Genomic DNA, 15,010 nt, shown 5'->3' on the forward strand with positions numbered 1-15,010 from the left:
TCCGCAGCCTGAGCTCTGACCAGACCACTGCAGCTCATTAACTCACTCACTTTGAGATCTGAGAGGTTTTAGGCACAAAAACAACTTTACATGTTGATCTCCTCATAAATTCTCAGGCATATTTGGGTCACCTCACTGATCACAGAAAATACCAAGAAAACATATGATTACTAACAACAATCTCTCAGATGTCGATGAGTATTTGAAGGACGTCCCATACATGTTGGCCTATAAATCAAGAGTCATATTGTCTGTTGGGTTACTGATTTAAGATTTGGAAATGGAAAGTATTGAATATTGGTTGTGAGCTGATTGCTTATGGATGGCTCCAAATCTCCCTATCTGATAGACAGCGGTGTATGAAAGCAGGTAATGATCCATCAGCTTTCTTACTGATAATGAAAGGGGTCCCTCAGGGTTCGATTTTAGGACCGGTTGTCTTCACAAGTTATATCAATGATACAGTCCAATCATTAAATAACTGTAATGTTCATTTTTTATGCAGATGACATGATTTTATATCATTGACCAGATTCTTCAAGAGGATCTCACTGTGCTTAAACTTAAACTAAATCCGGATAAAACTAAATATGCTGTTTTCAAAAGCTAAGAAAATTGATTTTAGCCAAATTCAGATTAGCACTACATGGTACAGAAATTGAAGTTCTGCGGTCATGTTGACAGTCTTGTAAAAGAGCTCCGCATGAAACTTGACTTCCTGTATTGTTGAAGCTATGTCTCTTTCTGTCCTGGATTATGTGGATATAATATATAGACATGCAGCTGTCACCACCCTTAAGCACTCAGAGTCTGTATATCACCCTGCTCTTAGATTTATTAACCGGGGATACCTACAGTACCCATCACTGCACTCTGTATGAAAAGGTTTGCTGGTTCTCTCTCTCTATGAGACAAGATCAACACTGGTACAGTATATATTTCTCCTCACCTTACGTCACTAATAGATCACACTGCTCATTCCTCAGGTCAGCTCCGAACTTGAAAAGACTGCTTCTATATTTTGTGGTCCAGACTCATGGAATAACCTACAGCACACTTTAAATATTGATTCTCTCTTAACACTGGAACAATTTAGAAATATGGTTTTAAGTCTTAGTGTTTTGAATGTAATTGATTTTATCAGGAAAATGATTTTGTGTTTTGATTGTTTGGTTTTCTTTCTGCTTATGTTATCTCGGCATCATTGAAAATGAGGGTCACCTCTGAATGTATCCCCGAGAAAATAAATGAAGGTTGATGATGATGATGATGATGATGAGGATGAGAGTGAGAGGTCTTCCACCCTCTTCTCTCTTGATGAACCTGTAAAGCTTCAATTTTTCTGCTGCAATGAAGTGTCCTGTCTCACCTCTGAGGCTCCTTGTGAGCATCAAGAGGAGGAAGAGTAACTGTGATGTGTCTGCAACTCTGAGAGGAGCTGCCCCCCCCCCCCCCCCCCAGCTTTACCCCCCTTGGGTAAAGATGCCCCTGTTTTTCACCTCACTGAGCTGGAACAAGATAGATGGTGTCACTCTTTTAGCTGTGGTGCGTTTTGATCAAGGAGAGTGGACGGCTTCTCAGGAGAACAGCAGCAGAGAGGAAAACACACACTTAAAGCTTTGAAGATGACGGTTTCATTCACTCAGGTTTCCCCCAGATACACAACGCTTTGTAAATGTCTTGTGCAACAGAAGCTCTGCAGAGGCACCAGCAGCAGACTCATGTGTTACTGTAAATGAAAGTTTCTCTCTGCACCTCTTGTCCTCTGCTGCTGCTCGTGTAGCAACCACAGAGCGAGAGGCAAATGGACAGGATGAATGATGATGTGTTTGTTCTCGTTGCTAATGAGACATGACACATAAGTGTTGATCACCATGGAGTCTGTTTTTTTTAATTAATTATTTCTTTTGTCTCCATAGTGACGAGGAAGAGCTGCGGAAGTCGTTCTCGGAGCTGGGGGACAGCTTGTGTGACTCCAACACCTCCAGGTCCATGAAGAGGGAGGGCAGCAGCGTGAAGCCCCTGTCGGACGAGACGGAGCCGTCAGGAACGCTGCTGTACAAGAACGGGTTCCTGGTTCGCAAAGTCCACGCCGACTCAGATGGCAAAAGAAGTACGACTCTGACACTCTCACTTAGTAACCGTGAGCGATTTCATGATGTGAACAAGCAGAGCGGGAGATGTCCTGGATGTAGGTCAGGTGCAGGACAAAAGATTCAACTTTTTTCCATTTTTCTTGAGGTGAAAAAAAAATTTCTGTAGCAGCTGACAAAAAAAAATCTCACCTCGTGGCTGTTTTGGAACTAAAAAATAATTTTGGAGACAGATCAACTTTGTATCAAGTTAAATGATAGTTAAAGCTCCATCCAGTCTAAAGGTAGATGTCCATGTGTTTGTGACTATAAAGCAGGTCTAGGTTCTATATTAATACTGTGAAAGTATCAAAGCCTCAGTCCACAGAGAAATGCACACAGCCTGTATTCAGAAACTGAGCCTTAAAACCAGCCGCCAGGACTTCTGGAACTTTGTGATGTCAAAGCAGTCACTGCTCTCAGCCACGCCCCAGGCCCCGCCCACCTGGACCCACCATCCAACCTTACAGGATTTGGTTTCTCTGAATGTTTACCTGAAATCTGCTATATTACTATTATATATGGTCAGCCAATCAGAAGAGAGGCTCAGAGTCTCTCTTCAACTCCAAACAAAACAAAAGGCAAAAACCCACAATCCTCTGCTCCATGAAATTCTTTTTGATTCTAATTCATCCCCATTAAATCCTCATCTTCACGTTCTGACCAATCAGAGAGCAGTTTTCCAAAGTCCTGTGTCATAACCAGTTTCACACTCATATTTCTACATTCCTATGGACTGTTGTGTTGAATCAGCTGTGATCCAATCAAACATCTCAGCTCTCACTGTCAGTGTGAATACGTTCTCTCCATCTTACATAACACATAAATCAGCAGCTGGATTCATCTCTATGTATAAAAATAGATGTAACAGCCACTTGAACACATATTTATCAAGCTATATCAAATGTTACATATATTCTGAAGGTCATACAGTGGTTTTGTGTATTTTGAAAAGTGTATTTTAGCTGGAGAATGCTAGGATTATGTTCATATGTTTTTACTATAGAGTTTGTGGCAGTAGTTGAGGCTGAAAATCAGACTGAAACAAGTTTCTGACTGAGTGATGTTAGTGAAAAAAGGTATAAATAGAAATAGAACATCAAGTCGATAATAGACCAGTGCGGAATGTAACTTTAGGATGAGACTGCCGTGCCGTGCTTCAAATAAACCTTCTGCCTCCTGGACTTGTACAGTGCAGTGATTTAATTCACAAAAAAGTTGGATTTAGTTCAGTGGAAATTAAGACAAGAGGAGTATTTTAAAACTGCTGCTACAGCCAGGACACTGTAGATTGAAGTAGAGGTTGTGCAAAATCATGACATGCTGCTGCATTGTTCTGTTTATTTTATGTGTGTCTTATTTTCCTTCATGTCTTTTATAGTTTTTATTTGTCATGTGGAGAGAGATTAATTGCAAATACTTCTGCAGTTCTGTCAGTTTTTATGCTGCTTATATAAGTAGTATAAAAAAACTGCATGAGTTTACCCAAACTGCAGGTTTAATGTGAACCTGTTTTCTCCTCCTCACAGCACCGAGAGGGAAGAGAGGGTGGAAGACCTTCTACGCCATCCTGAAAGGGTTAATTCTCTACCTGCAAAAAGTGAGTTGTTCACATTACCAGTAAAAAAAAGTGAGAAGTTATGTGTAGCAGCTACTTGACATTGATTATGCAATCTTTTCAACATCAGCTCCATAAACATCCTGGTTCACTTTCATACCAGAAGGTAAATCTTCATTCTCATCTTTTTTAGAAACCAAACAAATATGTTCTTCACTATCATGTGACCTTCCCACACACAACCTCCTGTTATTTTAATGAAATATCAGGATCTAAAAAAAAAAACAATGTTTGCAGCGACGGTCTATTTAGGGCAGTCGTTTTATTTTGGTGCCTGTTTCCTGTTTTCATGTCTGAAAAGTGTTGTTACATAACGTCCTCAGTCAGTCAGACCCTGGCACTGAGCAGAGGAGCCGTACACACTGGTGGGCCTGGCTTTGGTGAGGGGCAACCTCTGCCAGCGTCACAGGCCACTGATGCTCCCACTTCCTCCTGAATGGAGGGAAAAACAGGCCATCTGCTCGAGAATGAGCCTGTAGTGACACAACAGAGCTTTATCTAGCCACACAGTGCTGTTTTGGTGCCGACCGAAATGTGTGTCAAAATGTCGAATTGTCAGGTGCTTGAAAAGTTGGAGCTGAATGTCAGGTCAGACTCTGATTTATGATTTTAGACTGTATTTAGTTAAAGTTCTTCCACAGCTGCTCGAGTTTAAACAATCAACATCTGAGAGTTTTGGCTTGTTTTGTGAAAAAAAAGGGATTTTTTAGAGAAACATGGCAACACTTTATTTTACAGGTCTGATATTTCCCAATAATTTACTGGAAATTTTTGAAAAAAAAATTTAAGTTTGATTCTGATTATGAGGAAAATAACGATAAAATTCTGAGAGTGTTATTTTAGTTTGTTTAATTAGTTGTGTTAATATTTCTCCATTTAAAACCAAGGGAATAATAATTACTCATTCATTTATTATTGGAAACTTTATTCTCATTTATGTCGAATTGTTTGTTTGTTTCACATGTTGCATGTGTAACTTTCCTACTATCCTTGGAGTAAAAGTCTCAGTGTTGTGTTAGCTTAGCATACAGAAGTTTTACCTGTAATTAGCACCAAATTAACATTTATATTCTTCAATGTGAGGCATCAATATAAGATGTAGCATTGAAAACTTCCTCAACAACCCTAAACATGTCAAGAATAATCAGAGAGTTTTATCGCAGAAAGACTTTTCTGGCTTTTGTTTATATCATTTATTGTTGTGATTATTTGTTCTTAATCAGACAAGCAGCATCACAACATCACAAATGTAGATTTTAGTTTAAATTCTCTTCTCCAGTCAAGGTAGTTTATATTTCTTTTAAATAAGTCTTTCATGAAGAGAACCTGGTTTGTATTTTATATGCATGTATATACATCTTGCCAACCTGCTACTGAATCCTGGGTTGGCGGATCGATCTCCAGTTGCGTCAAACCTACAACAGATCAAATATATGGATGGTGTTGGTGCCAACAAACTGTATTTCTCGGCGTGGTGTCTAAACCTCAGGTCGTTAGTACTGAAACTCTGGCCGAGTCCAGAGCTGGATCAGTTTCAAAACCCACAGAAGGTGAAAACAGAACTCCATATTAAATCCAGTGTTTTTATTGTATGTAATCGTCTGTTATAACTTTACTGCCCAGATGAATATACGTGGTGCTTCATGATCAGCCTCCATGTTTGGGCTCATCAGTTGATGTCAGTGGGGATGGCTGCCGTGCTAATGTTTGTTAGCGAGCCTTCACCCTCCTCCCACTGCTCAAATAAAAATCCTGAATGTCCTTCGTCAGCTCTCCAACTTTAATAAGTGTTAACACCCCTCTGTGTTCACCACAGCATCCATTTCTTATTTCTAATTGTCCTGCCAGGGGGAGTACAGGCCTGACAAGCAGCTGTCTGACGAGGACCTGAAGAATGCCGTGTCCATCCACCACTCTCTGGCCATGAAGGCTTCAGACTACAGCAAGAGGCCCAACGTGTTTTACCTGCGCACCGCTGACTGGAGGGTGTATCTCTTCCAGGCGCCGTGAGTCCCAGTCTGCCCGTTTTCAGCCCCTCACTCAACCTACAGTGTTCGGCATGTGTGCACGGATGGCTGCACAGCATCTGCAGCAGAGCTTAAAATTCAAATGTGCAAAAAAAACTAATCACACCCAGTAGAGATGACTTAGCAAACCATGTTTGTTTTTCTTACCTCTGCCTATGTGGTCAAAAGTATGTGGACATGCCTGCACTTCTCATTTGTGCACTTTGTGGTCCAGAGTTTCATTGTTGTGTTTGTGAGTCCTAATTAAGGTAAATTTTAATGCTACAACAAACAGTCAGTATGTTTACATGATCGTGTTATCTGCATGTACATGAAGCGTATCAGTGATCAGATTTATTCCCTCCCCCTGACGTTATTCTGCAGACGGACAGTGCAGCGCTTTTTCTCATGTGACTGTGACTGAATTTGACTGAATTGGTGGAAAGTGACTTTGTGTCACTGTCTGATTTAGTCTGACTTGAATAATTTCAGATACAAGGATACATCACAAATACAAGCAACTATCACTTCTTTCATCCACAAACTTTGCTGTTTCCTGTCCTGGATGCAGTTTCGTTAAAAAAGAAACCTGGTTATCTGTGCACACGGCCAAGAGACCTACAGTCTCTAGCTGGGGAAACCAGGTTCACCTCTAATACCAAATATTACAAAGAGGAATAAAATGCTCATGACTTAGTGAGAAGTTTAGGCCTGTTTCTAGTTTCATGTCAGATCTCATTGCTTCACTTCTGTTTTCCTGTTCCTGCTCTAAAATCAAGGAGAAACCTGCAGGTTTCTTCATGCTGACTGACAGATTCAGCTTTATTTGGCAGAAACGACGAGAGCGGCTGCTGAATTGAATTCACTGTCAGGATATGAGCTCCAGTAGCCGATCGCTGAGAATCACTGATCTGACACCAAATTACACATGAAAGCAGCTCATGAGCCACGATAAAAAAGAAACACCACTGCACATCTCCCAGTCAGTGTGTTCCAGGCGTTATTGACAGGAGATAAAAGCAGAGATGCACATGCATTTAAAACTACAGATGATAAGACTTTAGAGTTTAGTTAGAGTTTCTTACATCATTCATTATAGTATTAGAAATGCAAATAATTATTTATAAGTTTTTGGAAACCCCCCTTTAAACTCTAAACTGGTTGTTCTGGGGGAGCCATTCTCCTCCTGGCTCCCCTGTAATTTGAAAACTGGTCCATATGCACAAAGCCCGGCCTGCACTGACCCCTGACCTCAACCCCATCCAACACCTCTGGGATGAAGTGGAACATCAGCTGGGAGCTGAACCTTATCACCCAGCGTCAGTGTTGATCACTGATGCTGCTGAACGGGAGAAAGTCTGAAATCTGGTGGAGAGACTGAGACCAGGAGAGTGGAGGCTGCAGATTCAGTGACATATTTAACAATCATATGAATAAAACACTAAGGTGTCCACATACTTTTGGCCAAATGGCTGATCCCAGCTGAGCATCCAGCCTGAGCTAAACAGCATGTGGAGCCAGCTGTGCACATGTGGTTGCAGTGTGCAGAACACATGCTGAGAGCATACGCATCAGTGACACACACACACACACACACACACACACACACACACATGTTGAGCAGGACCTACAGTGAGCTGCATGTGAAGAGCAAGGTGAAGGTGTGTACGTGTGTGTTAGCAGCATCCAGGAAGTGGCACATGAGTGGCCACATGTTTCAGCCCTCAGGAGGACAGGCTCTGTGCTCCAGTTGCAGCATGCATTTGTCCCAGATACTGTACCCCTCTCTGAGTCTCTCTCCTCTTTCTTTCTCTCTCCTCTTTGTCTCTCTCTCTTTTCCTCCCGTGGGATTTAAGCAAGGCTGTCTGATTCGATCTGATTTTCCTCATGGGCCTCTAATGGGTCTGTTAGTGTAAAACAGGCCCTTTTCTCTCATGCATTAATTGGCTCCAAAATTATTTCTTTGTCAACAGCAAGGCTGCGTTTCCTGATAATTATTCCTTTGATGTTGTAAGCTAGTAGCCGTGTGCTGCTGCAGGCAAACAGCACAGTGTAGGGCAGCTGATAAGTGTGTCTGTACCTGCTGTATGTGTTGAAGATCTGCTTGTAACTGCTTTTGTGTGTCTGTTGCGTCACAGGAACGCAGAGCAGATGCAGTCCTGGATCACGCGCATCAACACCGTGGCCGCCATGTTCTCCGCTCCTCCTTTCCCAGCAGCCATCGGCTCTCAGAAGAAGTTCAGCCGGCCGCTGCTGCCGGGGACAATGTCAAAGCTGTCCGAGGTATGGTTGTGTTAACAGCTGCTTCACAGCTGGATCCTAGAGGGGGACAAAATCTGGTCTGAGTCAAGTCCAGGACCCTGTGAAACCAAAATAACTGTACTGCGCCACCATGTCCAATAGTTGTTGACACATAACTTTTCATAAGATAATTAGAATTAAAATTAAAATTTCATGAATAACCAGTCCATTTAAAACAAATGTAATATATTACTAATGCCCACTAGTGGTTTGATTCGAGGCATTTCGTTCCTCATGTCAAACTGTTGTGAATGTGATTGGAAATACATGTGGAGGCCCTCATAGCTCCACCAAGGCCAAACAATCCTACACATCTGTGCAGCTCAAGATCCAAACATTATTTCCTGAGAAATCTCACAGTGTCTTTTACCGGATCCACAACAAACTTTAGCAGGTTCTTCAAAAGGACAGATTGAAATACAGCTACGTCGTTTATCTCCAGGTAAATGAAAGCTGCTCGTGAAGCTGAAAAGTTTAACTTTAGACAAAGAGAAGCTTCTGAACTTACTTCAGAATCACGGAGCCAAGGATATAGTTAATATGCTTTTATTGTATTATATTTATTTTCTTAATTCTCTTTTCAGCCATGACGTTGGTCACTGGCCTGGCTCATGCCTGATTTTTATCTTACTGATCTTATTAACAGTGTTTATGCAGTAAAAACTTCCTGTATATTCCTCCTGGACTTGTATCCAGTAAGAATTAGTCGGTGTGGTGAAGACAGTTTGGTCGGCTGCTGTTGCCTCAGCTCCTCAGGCCTTGTCGCTGACAGAGCAGCTGGTTCTGAGGCTGGAGGTCAGAGTCGGTGTGGACTGAACAGACTGAACGATTCACACGTGTTAATGTGCTGCTCTCGTCTCGCTCTTGATGCGGATTCGTAGAAAGTGTCATGTGTATGTGCTGGAGAGCTTCATTATGCAGGCAGGATTTTATTGGTCCTTTCATCTCCACCCTGATGTCAGTGTTGACCTCTTGCTTCCAGGAGGAGCAGGTCAGATCCCATGAAGCTCGATTCAGAGCCATCTCCACTGAGCTGGCCGAGCTGCGCTCTTATCCTCCTGACCGCAAGGTCAAGGGTCGCGAGCTGGAAGAGTACCGCCAGCGAGACGAGTACCTGGAGTTTGAGGTGAGATGGACTAAAATTAAATCATTATTACAGAGCTGCAGCTCTCTCAGTTGTCCACTCACTAAATGTCCTCTGTCTGTCTCTGTCACACCTTTGTAGAAAACCCGGTACGGGACTTACGTCATGCTGCTGCGGGCTAAAATCCGGAGCGGTGAGGAGGACCTGTCGGTGTTTGAGTCCCAGCTCCTGGAGGACAACGGGCTGCAGAGGGCTCACTCCAGCCCCACCCTGCAGGACAGCAGCCAGGCCAGCCAGGCCAGCAGCACCAGGGACGGGGCCAACAGCAGCAAAGCCAGCGGCTGCAGCAGCAAAGTCCGGCAGGAAGGCCAGAGACACAGCTACCGACAGGCCGTCAAGAAGTGAGACAGGGTGGGGGCGCCGGGGGCGGCACGGCGTTGCACTGCCAGCGGCAGGCTGTCTCCCTGCACAGGTTTTTATTTGAGATCCAGGAGGGTTTGGAGCTCTGCTTGACGGGGGAGCCGGAGTGAGGGTCTACCACCCCACGCCCTCCCCCACCAATGACGCCCTACCCGGCACCCCAATCTTCTCATCCAACAGAGGAGGTGCAGATCCTGTGACTGGCAGAGTGGCTGGGAAAAACACCAGCGAGGATGTTGGTGCAGGAGGTGGGAGGAGCAGCTGGGGGGGTCACAGATCTGCAGAGATCAGGGTGCGGTAGCAGACTGAACTGTGCACTGAGGTAAAGGGGCTGCTTACAGATTGAACAGGGCACCACACAGGGACCTACATCCAGCATCCTTTCCTTTTCTCTCCCCTTTTGTTCTCCCGACGCACCTCTCGGGCCACGTTCTCCCACCTTTCTTCTCGACCTTTCACTCAGTTCTGGGACCAAACTTGTTTACACATTTTAAAAACACCACATTTTAGACGATTTAATTTCAGTTGAGCTGTTACCGCCTCTCTGACGTGGAGAGCTGTAACGGTTACCGGACCTGTCACGGAGCCATTACATTCCAGCTCCCTTTTTTTGCCACATCTCTACGGTGTGTTCACATTCCATTCCAGGAGCGGGACGTTACAGCTTTTAGCTCCTGCCGTGCGTATTTCACCGAGGGCGGTATCAGCTACGGACAGTGCACAACACATGATGAAGAAGTGTGATGAAGAGGCGTGGCTGCAGTACACAACACGCTGAGATGCTGCAGTTGAAGGCAGCATCAGTAGAAGTCCTCAGTACTCCTGATATGCAGCAACGTAACTGCATCTCATCTTTTTTTTTTGCTGTACTTGAACAGGCGATCTCTTCTCGAGTTGCTTCTGCTTCTGTCCCGTGATGTGCTTCTGTTCTCTTTCTACTTCTTGGCCGAATGTCGTTGTTTTCTCCGGTGATCCGCATGCCTGCATCCAGCACAGCTTCTTTTAGGCCTTTTTACTACTTGGAGAGCGAAAACTGAGAGCAGCAAAGTTATTCCTTTAGGGTGTTTGTAGTCCTTCTCCTCATGCCGGTGCCATATTCCAACATGTGTAACCTTTGTCTGTACTTATAGCCTCTCATTTATAAAATCCCAATTTTAACACTCGCCAGGCAGACCCTGAATGTTCTTGTTTTTCAATATTTTTACAGTATTTTACAGTCGTTTGTTGATGTTGAACCTACTCCTCCTGTGTACGTCATGTGTATGAAGAAATATGATATTGAAAATGTAAAAGGAAATATGTTACCCATACTCTTTGTAAACATCCAGGATATGTTGTGTATATATATTACGCACCATCTGCTGTACTGCTTATATTGTAGGATACATGACAGTATATTTACAATATATTCAACGCACTGTTGTGAAGACGCATTAGGTGCACACAGAGTTGACATCTTGTTAAGTCCCAAAAGCGAAACACGATAATCATGTGTTGGTTTTTGTTTTTTTCTGACATGGTGGAAATAATTCAGCACAATATGAGTATTATAGTAAAGCCTGTGAACCTATCAGAGATTAGTAAGTGATCAGAGGGTGTTTGTGACAAGATTACGTCACATGGTGGAGAAAACAAGCTGAAGGCTGCTGTGGGAAGTGATGGCATGATTGTTGTCAGAGATGCATGAAAAAAAGGTGAGGTCTGTAAAAAGAGAGGCAACTGTGAGGACAGGTCTAAATACTGAACCATATAATGTTAGGGAACCTTTGATTTTTAGTAGCCACATACACCTCATAGCATTGTATCAATGTACAGCCACTTTCTACTCAGGCTTTTCAGATGACACCTTGAGCAGCTGCAGTGCCAGCGTCCGACCAGCAGGGAGAGCTGTCAGCTTTCAGTTTCCCTCTCTCAGCCATAATCACACCTGCTGCACCTGCAGTGAATATGCATGGCACCACCCACTCACCTGAGGGTGGGGGATGGGTATCGCAGGGCTAAATGAGTAACAGGACCTGTTTGTATAACTATGGATGTCAAGTGTGTGTGTGTGTGTGTGTGTGTGTGTGTGTGTGTGTGTGTGTGTGTGTGTGTGTGTGTGTGTGTGTGTGTGTGTGCGCGTGCGCGCTGTGGCTGTGCTGGACGTTCAGAGACGGCTCCAGCCAGTGAAATGAAGGAATATTCAGGCTTAATCAGCTGAAACTATTGTTGATTAATCAATTTAGAAAATTAATCTGCAAGTTTTATGATCATTAATTTCATGATTAAGTCATTTTTAAAGCAAAAAAAAGCCAAATATTCCCCAGTTCTATCTTATTTATGAAGATTTACTTCTGTCCTCGTCTTATGTGAGAGTAAAACTGAGTATCTTTGTATTTTAAAGAGTTTGTCGGACAACAGAGGTGGAGCTGTAACTAATGATTATGTCACTTATTGATAAATCTGTTAATTAGATTCTTGATTAATCATTTTGTCTCAGCAGCACAAAACACTCCATTAATAATTATAGAAAACTAAACCAGTAAATAATCACTTTAATTTTGGCTTTTTTGTTTATTTGTTTGTTTGTTCGCCCTGAAAAAAACCCCAAATGTTAATCGATTACCAAACTTTTTTTGTGGATCGACTAATTAATTACTCAGCTAATGGTTGCAGCTCTAAAAAGTAGATTTTCACTAGTTTCTGACATTTCCTCGACTGATCGATTGATCCATAATGAAAATAATCCTAACTTGTGACTCTGCTGCAGTTTATTTTCATCCACATCTCATCCTCTGCTTTTCTCGTCTGCATTTTCCCTTCAGCTCTGTCACTTTTCAGTCTGGTGTTTAAAAACAAAATTATGTGGATATTTTTGCCATAACTGACCTTGATCCTGCACCTTTTACCAGTTATGTGACTTGACATTACAGCTGTGTATTTATTCAGAGTGTTGCTGTTTATGATGTGGCCAAACTGTTGAGGAGTCGAGTGCCGCTGATGTATTAAGTGGAGAGACGATGAGTTTTGATTCTTTCTTGAAGATTCAGTCACATCAGAAAAAAATCTGTCAGAATTCATCCTGAAAACTTTTTATTCCATGTTTAAGCAGCTCTAACGTTACTTTGTGACTAAAAATAACTTCATGTGATTTCACCAGTGGATCTTTAACTGTCCCATTAACAATAGGCAGCCACAGCCTACACTCATCATTTATCACAGACTTAGCACAAACACATCGTACTAAAATAATCTCACCACAGGTCCATCAGTAGGTGCTGTGGAGCTTTCGATCGTATCACATGATCTTCCTCAGTACACAGGATTGTAATGTAGTAAATGTAGTTATTCAAATGTCCTATTGATCCTTTCAGTCTCAAATGTTCATTAGAGATGAAACAATCAGATCAGACGGAAAATTCATCTGCATCTATTTTGACAATCGTTTAATCCTCGCAGAGATTTTTCAAGCAAACTTTTGCTGGTCGTAGCTTCTCAGGCGCGAAGATTGTTTGCTTTTCTTTGACACATTCAAAACAATCTAATGATGTCACCTGACCTTCAGCTGATGGAAATTTTTTTTTTTTTTCCCACTATTTTTGAACACTTCACAGACCAAAGGGTTAATCAAAAAAATACTTACAAAAAAATTGTTCCTGAGATTTTAAAATCATTCAACTGAAAATCAAGGTTAACATTTTAAAATACACTGTTCGACCTGTAGGACACGTTGACCTTGGTAGTGAAATTACACATTATTTGAAAGCTCTAACTCTCCTGATTAAATCTGTGCAAAGCATCCTCAGATCAGTGCAACAGCAGCTGACACAGCACTGGTTCAGATTTGTGGCTGCAAAGTGTTTGCCACACAAAAGGTCCAACTACAGGCCTTAAAATCCATTTGTTTTGCCAAAAAAAAAAAAAATTAAATCTGAACCATGTTTGTGCCTCTGTAACTTCAGTTCAGTATGTCTTTTACTCATTCTGACTATTTGGTTGTAAAATGTAAGGATTTACCTTTCAGTGGAGACCAGGGTTGTGACTGTAATTTAAAGGGTTGAAGAACAGTGAGCTTTTTATTTTGGGGGCATTATTTCTGGGCTTGTGCACAACAATGGGGACGTCTGTTAAAGGGTTAATTGGAAAATGTTTTTTTAGTAACTGGAGACTGAAATAAGGAAAGTGACAACAAATCAACCACAACTAGTGCAATAACTTCATCCTGCTGCATGTTATATGCATTCTTAGCACAGTCCATTCAGTGTGGGTGGATGTGGTACAAAAGGAAGACACTTCTTCATTAGCATCCACCTTGGCAAAGTCTCCAACGCCCCCTCCCCTCCCCCTCCCCACCTTTTCCTCTCCCTCCATGTGTTGTCACCACTCACTCACATCAAAGAGCAGCTGCAGGATCTCCATGGCACTGGTTAGCATGGAAATGGCTGGTTCCCCTGGTGACGGCTCTGTGATGCTCAAGTGAAAGTCACCCCGTCGTACTGCGTCCACGGCGGTAGGATACCTCTGTGTGAGCAGCAGTGTGGGCCTGCAGCAGTCCGAGCTGTCCTTCAAACGTGTAACTGCTCTGTTTCCATCACGGCCTCATTTCTGAATGTGACATGTAAATAAAGCATGAGATATATCGGCCTGCTTTCATTTATATTATGGTTAGAGTATTAAATGAAGGGTTAATCTATAAGGTAGGTCAACATTTTTTTTCCTGTCCTTGAGCTCATGGTCATTTTTTTTATTTTATTATTTTTATCAATGTGAATGAAGGAAATGGTTATATTTAATGCTGTTGTATGCTGTTGTGTTTTAGAGAATCGAGCCAGCTCATACAAATCTTTTTACATGTAAAGGTCTCATCTGATCCATCTCAGTGTTTTTTAGACTGGTGCAGGTAAGGCAATGTTCATTTTATGCTATACATACAGTGAGCTACATGTGTCACTGCCTTGTTAAAACTCACCAAGGAAATGTTGTTTGTGAGCTTCTCATTTTGGGAGGCGTAGAAGATCAAAATAAAAGTGTTTTGAAAGGTTTGCTGTGTCTGTGTGGAATGTAACTGTATTTACTCAGGTACAATCCTAATTCTGGGGTATTTAAATATTTCTACTGTACATCTCTAGCCCATTACATTTCAAAGACAAATATAGTTCCTTATCCACAATTAAAACAGTTTGACAGTTAAAACTCTAAACTGTCTTTAAATAACATAATGCAGTATAAAATAGCTCCAAATACAACATGAAAATACTAATTTTATAATAATGATTCAATAATATAATATACAATAAGATATTGCTGTTTAATGAATATTTTTAAATTATAAATGCAGAGCTTATACTCAAAGTGGAGCATTTTTGTGTTGTAGTATTGTTACTTTTGCTCATAATGAGGCCCAAAAAAGATGTTGGGTTTTTTTTATGGTTAATTTTTAATACAAGACAACTTGTGTACATAACATGGA

The 15,010-nt window shown here is 42.0% G+C and overlaps 1 protein-coding gene across 5 annotated transcripts in view; it reads left to right on the forward strand.

The window, feature by feature from the left end:
- Window positions 1-14,582, forward strand: part of LOC139608467 (PH and SEC7 domain-containing protein 1-like) — a 76,142-nt gene extending 61,560 nt beyond the window's left edge. For all 5 annotated transcript variants that reach the window (XM_071462252.1, XM_071462253.1, XM_071462254.1 and 2 more), the window contains 6 exons: window positions 1,920-2,113; window positions 3,662-3,732; window positions 5,599-5,756; window positions 7,895-8,039; window positions 9,040-9,183; window positions 9,283-14,582. In XM_071462252.1, the coding sequence (XP_071318353.1) occupies window positions 1,920-2,113; window positions 3,662-3,732; window positions 5,599-5,756; window positions 7,895-8,039; window positions 9,040-9,183; window positions 9,283-9,546 (976 nt within the window). In that variant the 3' untranslated portion in view covers window positions 9,547-14,582. The remainder of the gene's footprint in view (window positions 1-1,919; window positions 2,114-3,661; window positions 3,733-5,598; window positions 5,757-7,894; window positions 8,040-9,039; window positions 9,184-9,282) is intronic.
- Window positions 14,583-15,010: the final 428 nt, after the last annotated feature.

The sequence above is a fragment of the Trachinotus anak genome, unplaced genomic scaffold (genome assembly GCF_046630095.1).
Source record: "Trachinotus anak isolate AG129_WGS33_773 ecotype Australia unplaced genomic scaffold, CSIRO_AGI_Tana_v1 ptg000025l, whole genome shotgun sequence".
NCBI classification, from domain to species: Eukaryota; Metazoa; Chordata; class Actinopteri; order Carangiformes; family Carangidae; genus Trachinotus; species Trachinotus anak.